At 46.5% G+C, this 10,766-nt stretch overlaps 1 protein-coding gene across 2 annotated transcripts in view; it reads left to right on the forward strand.

Moving 5' to 3' along the window:
* Positions 1-10,439, forward strand: part of CACNG7 (calcium voltage-gated channel auxiliary subunit gamma 7) — a 39,010-nt gene extending 28,571 nt beyond the window's left edge. For both annotated transcript variants that reach the window (XM_063137445.1, XM_063137444.1), the window contains exons 5-6: positions 4,144-4,289; positions 10,038-10,439. In XM_063137445.1, the coding sequence (XP_062993515.1) occupies positions 4,144-4,289; positions 10,038-10,295 (404 nt within the window). In that variant the 3' untranslated portion in view covers positions 10,296-10,439. The remainder of the gene's footprint in view (positions 1-4,143; positions 4,290-10,037) is intronic.
* Positions 10,440-10,766: the final 327 nt, after the last annotated feature.

A 10,766-nucleotide genomic window follows, 5' to 3' on the forward strand; every position in this document is an offset into this window, starting at 1 on the left:
GCTGTGCTCCCCCCCACACACACACACTAACATGCGGCCCCCTCAGGCCACAAAAGGTTACTCACCCCTGATCTAGGAGGTTTCTTCACAAATCTTACAGCTGATTTTCAGTTTGGTTTTATATTGTCATTTTAAACTTTGAAAAAAGTTGTATTATGTTTTAATGTGCTGTATTTTATGGTTTTAATTGCCGTGAACTGCCCAGACAGCATCGGCTACTAGGCGGTATAGAAATGTAATAATAATCTTTTTTTAAAAAAAAATCTCTTAGAGGTAAAATGTCCCCTTGTTATGTTTATTAAGTGCGGGCAACTCAGGTCTGAAACAAAGAAAAATACAGAGCTCTACAATTGTTATTTTTTATTTTAAAAATGGGGGCAGGGAGGACACAGTTTTTTAATTCTGACCTGGGTATATCAGATAGCCATCAGTTGTATCCAAACTTGCCCTTTCACAGCTAATGGAAGTAGGTGGGGAGACAACTTTTGCCGATTCCTATTTTTCCCTGCAACCCTCCTGTACTCCCTGAAAGTGCTCCGAAAGTTTCGGAGACTCCTCAGAACAACATGGGAGGTGGTACAGCAAACTGCATGGGGAGGGAGAATGACTGAAAATAGCTTTCTCTCTTCCCACTAAGAAAAGCTCTGCTTGGTTAAAAAAAACCACTCCACAAACTCCTAACATTCATGAAAGGGCAAGATAGGATGCAACCCTGTGACCTAGCTTGCATTATAATGACAATCCAGAGTATGGGTGGAGTATGAATTGATGTTGGATAGGTTGTCGTTTCGTGTGAACCCTACACTATGCGTTCTTAACCATGAACAACCCAGAGTTCGTAATCGAACACCAAACTATGGGTTCTCTTCCTGGTTTTTGTGTGGTTAATAACCCATAGTTAAACCATCATGCAGGGTTTGCAGGTAACAACCGGCCATGATTCAACCTCAATCCATACTCTGGGTGGTCATTATGTGCGAACCAGACCTACGACTCTAAGCTGCTAACCTTTCAATTTGATATGCTTAGGATGTTTGAAGAGGGAAGACACCTGCTCCTTCAGCCTCCCTTTCCCCGCTCTGCCAGCAATCCTGCTCCTGCCTCTTCCTCCCATCCCTGGCTGCTTCCATAGACATTAGAACGTACTAGCTCTTTCCACCTGGGACCTCTCCCCAATAGCTGGAGCATGGGGCAAGAGCCACTGCCTAGACAGGGGTGGGAAATCTCTGTTCTTCCAGATATTGCTAGACTACAGCTCCCATCATCTCTGGCCATTGGCCATGCTGGCTGGAGCTGATGTGAGTTTGGAGTCCAACAATAACTGGAAGGCTGCAGATTCCCCATCCTGGGTAGGATGTCATCCCTCTCTGCAACTTTCAGGGATGCTTCAGTCTAGCCAATGCCTCTTCCTTAAGCTCAAAAGTGCTGCCAATGCCTCTTCCTTAAGCAGTGCTGCCAACGTCTGTCGCCACCATTCTCTCCAAGGAAGACAGGGAGCACTGGAAGCTGCCTTATACCGTGCCAGAGCATTGGTCCATATAGCTCAGCATTGTCTACCCTGCCTGGCAGCTGCTGTCCAGGGTTTTGGACAGGGGAGCTTTCCTAGTCCTTAAGTTGTCATCGATTGAACCCAGGGCCTTCTCAATATGCAAAGCATGTGCTCAGCCACAGAGCGATCTCCCTTGCTGTTCCTCCTGCCCATTCACTGAGTGGTAGCAACAGCATCAGCAACACTCTTTCCAAGGACTCTCTGGGCTGAACTACATGCTATGTTAAATGCATAGCGTGTAGCTGATCCGATGATGATGATGATGATGATGATGATGATGATGATGATGTGTAAGAGTATCATCACACGGGGAAAATCACGTTTCCTTAACGTCGCTTCTCCCCCCCCGCCCGTTTGTCCCTCATGACTTCCTCTTTCAAAAGAGGAAGTAAACAACATGCATGTGGCCCTTTCAGTGGGCCTTTTTGATCCCGCTGCTTCTCCTGCACACAGCAGGGCATAGCAGCAAGTTCTGTCTATAAAATAAGTCGGACTTACTGGGGTGTTTTTTTGTGGCACGAAGAAGGCTACAAGAGGCGGGAGGCGCAAGGGACACAGACGATGTTGTGAGAGGGACCCGGGAAAATATGTGAGTGCCCAGCAACAGAGCATGTAATAAAACACTCTTCTGATGTCACCCTGTGTTCAGGGACCCAATTCATATTGGGACTACCACACATGGGTAGGAGAGGTTAAACTTTCTCACCCAACTGGGTTTCCCCTTAAATACCCCCTTGGTGTTGGGGCTAAAGCAAGCAAGAAAAACTTCCACTGGCCCCAGTGGAGATTTTTCTTTCTTTCTTTAGCCCCTGCATGGGGTTTGTAGGGAGTGAAACACTTTAACCCTCCCCACCTGTGGATGGTGGTTCCAATCCAGACCGAGATCCCATACATTTACAATAAAGAAAAAGAAGGGAAAAAAATAGGCTCAACTACCCACTATGCATTTAACGTAACATGTCGTATATCCCTGAGAAAACATGGACTACAAGAGACCTGCAAACGTTGGATCTTTGATCATTCTTTTTTCTGCCTCCTAACACAGCCTACCCAAGTTAGGTTCAGAAAGCAGGTGTGCGGTTTTTTCCTCTCTCTTTCATTGTGGCCAGCGTGACAGAGAGAGGGGCGGGGGGGGAAGGGAAAATGCCCAGAGCTGCTGCATACTGGCATATCTGTCCCTCCATTTTCGTCACGCTCCAGCTCCAGCATGTCAGAAGCTCCAGAGCATGACTGAACTGGAAAGCAGCTTTTAGATTTACGATAAAAGTCTTTTTTTTTCTTCCTCTCTCATTTTGCTGCTGTTGCAATCCCCAGTGTGAGGAGGAGGAAGGAGACAAAACAGAGCAAAGCAGACAGGCTACCTTAGGCCTGGACAGCAGCATCTATGCCAGAATGCAGGTCAAAGGATGAAAGGAAGGAGCAGCAGGCAGAGCTGCCCATTGACAATAATTTGGAGGGGGTGGAGGATGGAGAGGGTGTAAAGCAGCCTTCCCCAACCTGGTGCTCTCCAGGTGTGTTGGGCATGGGGCATGCTGAGAGCTGCCATCCAACACATCTGGGGGGCAGCAAGATGGAGAAGAGTGCCCCAAAGAATGGGGCTGCAAAGTACAACTCTGAAGCGCAACCAGGAAAACTTGGGAGCGGGTGGAGTGGGGGGGGCAATAATTCCAGATTGATCTTGAGTTAGGAGCGTACTGAGAGGTGGATGGCGACTGCCAGTTTCAAAGCATCTCCAGGGATAATTTCATCATCAGCCATACAGCGCCGCACTGGGCACCGAATGGTAGAAGAGGACGGCACTGCACTACCACATCAGCTGCACGTGAGCACCGGTTGTGTCTACTCCTGTGCTCCTTCTCGTTGTCCTGACCAAAAGCTCCATCCGACGAGCGTTTTATTGCACGCTCGTTACTGAGCATTCACGGAGTTTGCTCAGGTCCCTCACATGATGTCGTCTGCCTCCCGCCCCTTCTGGCCTTCCTTGCGCGACAAAAAAAAACCCTCTTTAAGTCTGATTTTTTTTAAAAAAACTTGGAATTGCTGCTCTCTCCTGCTGTGTGCAGGAGAAGCAGCACCATTAGAGCAGTGGATTCAATGGGCCCCCTGCTCCTTGAGTACTTCATCTTTTGAAAAGAGGAAGTAACTGAGGAACGAAAACACAAAGGTAGGGAGCATGTTAACCCCATAGGATGGAGCTTCAAGACATGGGACTCAGCGAAGGCTATGCAGGTGAAGGGGGCAGGGGGGAGGTTATGACAGTAGGAGCAAGCTTGGTTTTCTGTGGCTCTCGCCGAGTTATAGAGGACAAAGTCAACAACGGTGCAGTTTGGAGGCATTGCTGTAATAGGGGCATACCTCCTCCCACATGGAGAGAACCCTATGAACGTGAAGGGGGAAGGAAGAATCTTCATGTGTCTCTGTGACCTCTCTGTACTGAGCTAAGCTACCTCTTTCCTTTGCCAAGAGGCAGTTACACAACCTTGAGGAACAGAGACCCTCCTGCCCCAGCGTTCGCAGTTGTGAGATAACCGCTGATCTTCCTTCCTTCCTTCCTTCCCATCCCTTCCTTCTCCCCCTCTATGCTTTTTTTGCAGGGCTCTCTTTGGTGGTGGGCTTGGTCCTGTACATTTCCAGCATCAATGACGAAGTGATGAACCGTCCCAGTGGCTCAGAGCAGTACTTCCAGTACCGCTATGGATGGTCCTTTGCGTTTGCGGCTTCTTCCTTCTTGCTCAAAGAGGTACAGGGGAGAAGATGACCCCTCTCCACTTCCCAGCATGCACTGCTGACATACACATGTGCACGCACACACACACACACACACACAGTCTCAATTGGCGGATTAAGGTTTGGGTTGTGGGGCCAGCTGGGAGACACGTTTTCACTTCCTGGGGGGCGGTCTCCACGGCACTGGGTTGGCGGCATCTCCCTCTCAAACCCCAAGCTTTCCCTCTCCTGGGGCAGCATCAGGTAATCCCGACACCGAGGAGGGAGTGTGGTTTTTCTGGGTGGCCATCTGGGGACTGGAGCCGCCCTGGTGGAAGATGACCAATCGCAGTTCTCCTTCCACCAGGCACCGCCCAGCCACACCTCTACTGCAACTCCGGAGCGAGGCTTTGGGGCTGTCTTGACGCCGTCTTGCACGTCCTCGCCTCGCTCCGGAGAAAAAAGTCGAGGTAAGTCCCCGACTTCTTTTCTCCACAGTTTCGGTGGAAAGCCCCGGCTGGATGCACAATTGCAGCGTCGTCGGATAATCGGTGCCACGCCACCAAGCACCCACCCTGGGGCTTTCTAAACATTTAGACAACCTGCTGTCCTTAAAGCCTATTAAGACCAGAGAGGGAAGAAAGAGCCCCTTCGGTAGCCACTGCATTATTGCCAGCTATCTCCACATTAGGGACCTGCATGTATTCTGCTTCCTAAAAAGAGGGCTCCTGGTCTGAGTCCCTAGCAGCCATTCCCACCACGCACACCCGGCTCAATGTTTCTTTTCCAACTTTTGCTATATATTCAGTGACTACCGACAGTTCTTGCTCACTCATTGGGCTTATTTGCTACACTTTTGTTACACCTCAGGTTCCCCTAAGGTGATACCTCCTTCTTATTTCTCAGTGGCTCTTTTCTGAAGACACCTTAAACCATGGCTTTAACCATGGTGAATCAGGCAAAAAGCCTTATTCACCATGGTTAAAGCCATGGTTTAAGGTATATTCTGAATGGGGCTAGTGGTTCCATTTTTGCTACCATCCTGTTAGCACTCACCACCTGAGTGGACTGAAAAAACAAACGTTAGCGTCAAAGACAGGTGTCCCAGCTCTAACATGGGTTTTACTTCATGAGATATATATATATATATATATATATATATATATATATATATATATTTGAGAAATTAAGAGTACAATTTGTCTGCATGCAGGTTAATGGCACAAAAGGCATCTGCATGTAATTGAGGGCTGGCTTTGGCCTGAGTGGAGATCTGAGGGGGGCAGTTTAAGTAGTTTGCTGCCATCGGAGAGGGGTGGGGGATTTCAGACTGGGAATCCAAACAAGCCTCAGCCCCACTTCTGACCTGCTGCAACTTCCTCTCTCTCAGCATAGCCCCCCAATGTATGAGAAGTTCTTTTGTAAATGGTTCTCTCAGTCCAACCTGCAACATGGTGATAAAAGTAACAAATAACACTGCGGGTTTCTTATAAGCTGCTCCTTTAGCGTCAGCCCAATCTCCAGTTGTGGTCTAATACCTATGGAAAATACTATGTGGTTGTTGTAAACTACTTAGAGCCTGACCTGTGGCATTCAGCGTGAACTGCATTGGAGTATGGTAGTAAGGCGTTTTCTCTCAGCCATGGGCCCTTCCGACTAGCAATATGGGGACAATCATCTGTGTTGCTTTGGAATGTGCATTAGCAGGATTTTTAAAAAAAATCTCACCAAATAGGAAGGGCAGGAACTCGTTTTCTACTTCTTTTGGTGTTTTGGAAGGTGGGCACACTGGTGTCCAGTCCTGGCTACATTCAATTTTTTTATTTCTCCACTGATTTCTCTGTGCAGTTCTCACTTCCATCCCTGGAGATGTTTTAAAAAAACCACTTCTCAGTGTGAACAAGGAAATGACCTATCCAGACAATGAGTGGGTTCTCTCTGTACATTTAATCTCTGTGTCTCTCCTCCTCTGCCCTATTTTGTCCATTTCTGTCAGAGAAGGATAGAAATGGAGAAAAGGAAAATGGAGGAAGAGATGCATAGATTTAACTGTCCATCTTCTGCACTTTGCCTTCACTCTCCGGTAGCTGCTTCCAACCAGCCCATTCAACTCCTCCATTTCCATCTCCCAGTTTTCTTTTCCAACTGACTCAGTGTTCTGAGGCTGCTCAGCATGCTCAGTCCTCATTAGGGTCCCCTGCTCCCACAAGTTCCCCTCCCCCCTGAAGATGTTTTTGTACTTATGCATACTTTGGGGTTCCCCCAGGCTTGGTGATATGTTCATTTTGTGTGTGGATGGTGTCATTTTGGCTGCATAAGGATTGGCACTCACCCCTGAACATCATGAATAGAGGAAATAGTGATGTGTAGGCTGGCCCTGACTTTCGTTCATGGTAATCCAGCAGTAGCGCAAGATATAGGGTCAAACTATGGCAAGGGATCCATGAGTATATTCTATATTTCTGCCTGCATGTTGGGGAGAGGGTAGGTGATTAAAGAGAGTAATAACAACACTTCCCCCACCCCACCCCCTAGTCCTATGGTCTCAATCTGATCCCCCCGTTCCCCAGAGATGCTTTGACCCTTTCCACGTGTCTAGTTTGGCCGACAACTACCCATAAAATGTCAGGAAAATAGGAGGAGTTTGTGACACAGCTCACACAATGGGCCTGTTCAGGCAACACGCTAAGCCATGGTTAGGCCGTTAACCCCTTTGCAGCAAATGGTTAGTTAGCATGTTCAAACCATGGTTACGTAGCCACCATGATTAGGAATGGTTCACACAACACGATCAGCCATAATGTTTAGCTCAAAATGCTTAACCACCTTAGCTCAGCGTGTCGTATGAACAGGGTCAATGCATAAATGTATAGAATTTATTACTACAAGATGTGGCAGTGGCCTCTAGCTTAAGATGGCTTTTTAAAAAAGGGTTTAGATATTTATTTATTTTTCTTACTTAATCCACCCAGTAACCAATGTTCTCTGGGCAGATTACAAATCTCCTTCAGCTAGTGAAGGTAACCTCTTCACTAGTTGAAGGAGTAGTCCTGAGGGTGTAAAAAAACACAGAAAACTATCTGTCCAGGAGTAAAGGGAAGAGCCCTGTCTAGGAGTGGTTCCTCAAGACACCTCCGACTCTTAGAGGCTGTCTAAACACTCGGAACGCCCCGGGGTGGTTGTGCAGTGGCGCAGCGTGGATTGCCCGATGCAGCAGCAATCGCACACCCACCCCGGGGCTTTCCACCGAAACTGCAGGGGGGAAAAGTCGGGGACTTAGCGTGACTTTTTTCTTCTTGCTCAGTGAGGGCAACGTCACGACAGTCCCTAAGCCTCACTCCGGAGTCACAGCGGAGGCGTGGCTGGGCAGATGGCAACCCCTGATTAGTCATCGTCTGCCTGACCGGCGCCAGCAACTCGGCGCTTTCCCTGCAGCGAAAGTGCTTGTTTTGGGATCATCGTAGTGGCAACCCACCACCGTAAGGCAGCCCCTTAGACTGTGCTTGCCCCTAGACAAGACACCGTCATGGGGCCCCTCCCTCAGTGAATCAACCTTTTCATCGCCATTGTCATCAGCTGCTATTGCACCTTCTCTTCTTTCTTGTCATTGCTACCACTTGCTTGCTTGTCAGGAAGAGAGCTGGTGAGCAAGTAGGCTATGGCATCTGCTGCTGGTCCTTCTCACCCCCACCATTGTGTAGACCACAGTGAGAGGCAGGTGAACAAGCAGGTTGCATGGGAGAAGAGGAGGCGCAAATCCAGGGGACTCTTGCTAGTGGGGCCCTGTTGGGTTGTGGGCCCCTGGCAGGTGCCCAAACATGGCTACCCTTGATGCCGGCCCTGCTCTTAGTGGGTGAAAGTCTGTTGAGACTGGATGTATATTTCCCAAAGAAACATGTAGCAATCTGGGATGCAGAGTGTTTTAAAAAAGCTTGTTTTTTTAAAAAAAAAAAAACACCTACAAAATACACAAATTCTTGTAATACGTTGTAACAGCAAAAATTAAAAACAAACAATTTAATGGCCTTTTTAAGGGTATAATGGTGTGTTTTTAATTGGTGAGTTTGTTTTGAATTTTTTTGCATATTTTAATTATTATTTTTTTACAACTTTAACTAATTCATAATAATTAATGTTTTATTTATTTTGCAGGTGACACCACTGATAAACTAATGTTGGTGTATTACATTTGGCAAATTGGGCTGAAAAGCCGGGTATTGTCCTTTATACGTTATATGAGAACTGGGATCATTAAGATTTTATTAGACTGATGGAAAAGACCAAAAATAGTCGAAATACGTTTGGTTGTTTGTTACATATGAAGTGATCCATGTCCATTTGCCCATGAGTGGCCATTAGTTGGTGTTCATTTCATATGAAAGGATTCATGTATATTTGTCTGAAAGTGGCCATTGGGCTGTTTGTTTTTAATTTTTGCTGTTTTAAAATGTGTTACATGAATTTGTGTATTTTGTAGTTTTTTGAACTTTTTTTTTTAAAAAAATACTCTATATCCCAACTTGTTGTATGTTTCTTTACAGTTTACCTGTTGGGTGTGGTTTCTTTTGTGTTTTCCTTCTGACTGGATGTGAATTTCCCACAACTGGAATAAAAGGATTATGGGTGAAATCCTAGAATGGGGATGGATGGTTGTCCTGCTTCTGCAGGCAGCAAAGGAAACTAATAGACTACTCACATACATGCATAATGTCAGAGATAAGTGTAAAATAATTCCAACATGAATTTAAAACCATAAATCTGGAATCGCCAATGTGGAACCCGTAGGCTTAGGTACCACTCTAAGTGCCCGCCAGGCTCCTGGCTTCTCCTGATTTTTGTTTTATTTCTTAAGATTTTTTTAATTTAAAAAAAAAACCACTGGGAGGCTGCAAAGTAAAATGTTGCTCTCCAGCACCATCTTTATTTGGGTTCAAAAGAGCAGTTTTGTTTTTTGGCACTCAGTCTCCACCTTTGCCTTGTACTTAGGTTCTTGGGCAAATTACTTTTCCTATAGACTCACCAATTTGCTTTCTGGGAAATGAGTGCTTTGTGACTATCCATGCCCAACATGGCAGCCATTTATGAATGAGCAAGGCCTCCCCCCACAGCAGCCATTTTGTGATAGAACCTACTACACTATAAAAATTCCAAATGTGCCTATTGACCCCTGACATAGACAAATATATTGGACATATACCTAACCAATGTTTTGATTTGACCTATACACAAACACACTAATATACTGATGCACAGCTCCAAAACATGTCCAATGAGTAATAAAAATAGAATCTCAACTCATGTATGAACTGAAACTAGGTTTGCGAGGAGGACGGGACCAAATTTCAAAATTTGCACATGGAAATCCAAATCTCATGTTTGTTCGCTGCGCCATATGCACTAGTGAAATGGAAATCATTATGACAAGATAGCAAATGTGGCCTGTATAATGTACGTAGCCCCAGGGGACTGCGTAGTCCACTTTGCTCATTCTGTGCACAGAAAAACACATTGTGCACCTTCCTCACACACTGTGAAGTCCCTATAACCTCTAAAAGATGCTTTAAATCAGGACTAACCTTCTTGGATTATGTCCATAGCATTTAACATAACAGATCTCTCAACAGAAACCAAGATGCTATAGTTTAAAGTTTACACTGTAAACTGTCCCATCAGGAGTTATTAATACTGGTGATACATCACCCATTACATAACTTGTAAGAAAATATGGTTGCATCTATGGAGCCTGCCGCAATTGTGATCCTTCTCTCTGTCCGTTCTGCAGGGTGCAGGCGTTATGTCTGTCTACCTTTTCACCAAACGCTACGCCGAGGAGGAGATGTACCGCCCCCACCCAGCTTTCTACCGCCCACGCCTGAGCGACTGTTCCGACTACTCAGGCCAGTTCTTGCACCCCGAGGTGTGGCACCGTGGACGCAGCCCCTCGGACATCTCCAGCGACGTTTCCATCCAGATGACTCAGAACTATCCACCAGCCATCAAGTACCCTGAACATATGCACATATCCACCTCACCTTGCTAGATGCACCAGAGAACATGCTGGTCAAGGAAGCCAGCCTTCGCTTGCAGACTATACTGTCCTACTCCTACCTGCCTAGGAGACTCCTCTACCAGTGGGGGTCGTCTTTCCCTCTCTGAAGACTCTTTACCACCTGCTCTGCTAGAAATGTCCTCTCTCTCTCTTTCTCTCTCTCTCTCTCTGTCTCTCCAGCTGGTGGGAACCGTTCAAACAATTTGAGATTGCCGATGTCCCCTCCCTAATTTCCTTGCTTCCCCTGGGGAACTTTGTTACCAAATTGAACATCCTCCCTCAGAAACTCACACACATCTTGCTCATCTTCCACAGAGCAGTGGAAGAAGCAGGGCTAAGGAATATATTTCCCAGTTCAGTTATGCTGCCTCAAAATACCTCTCCTTTCGCTCAGGTGGTTGGAAACCCTAACAGGAAGTGGCTCATCTAGCATGTTCCTCAAAACTTTCTATCTGAAGAACC

Source organism: Elgaria multicarinata, chromosome 11 (genome assembly GCF_023053635.1).
Source record: "Elgaria multicarinata webbii isolate HBS135686 ecotype San Diego chromosome 11, rElgMul1.1.pri, whole genome shotgun sequence".
Classification (NCBI taxonomy): domain Eukaryota; kingdom Metazoa; phylum Chordata; class Lepidosauria; order Squamata; family Anguidae; genus Elgaria; species Elgaria multicarinata.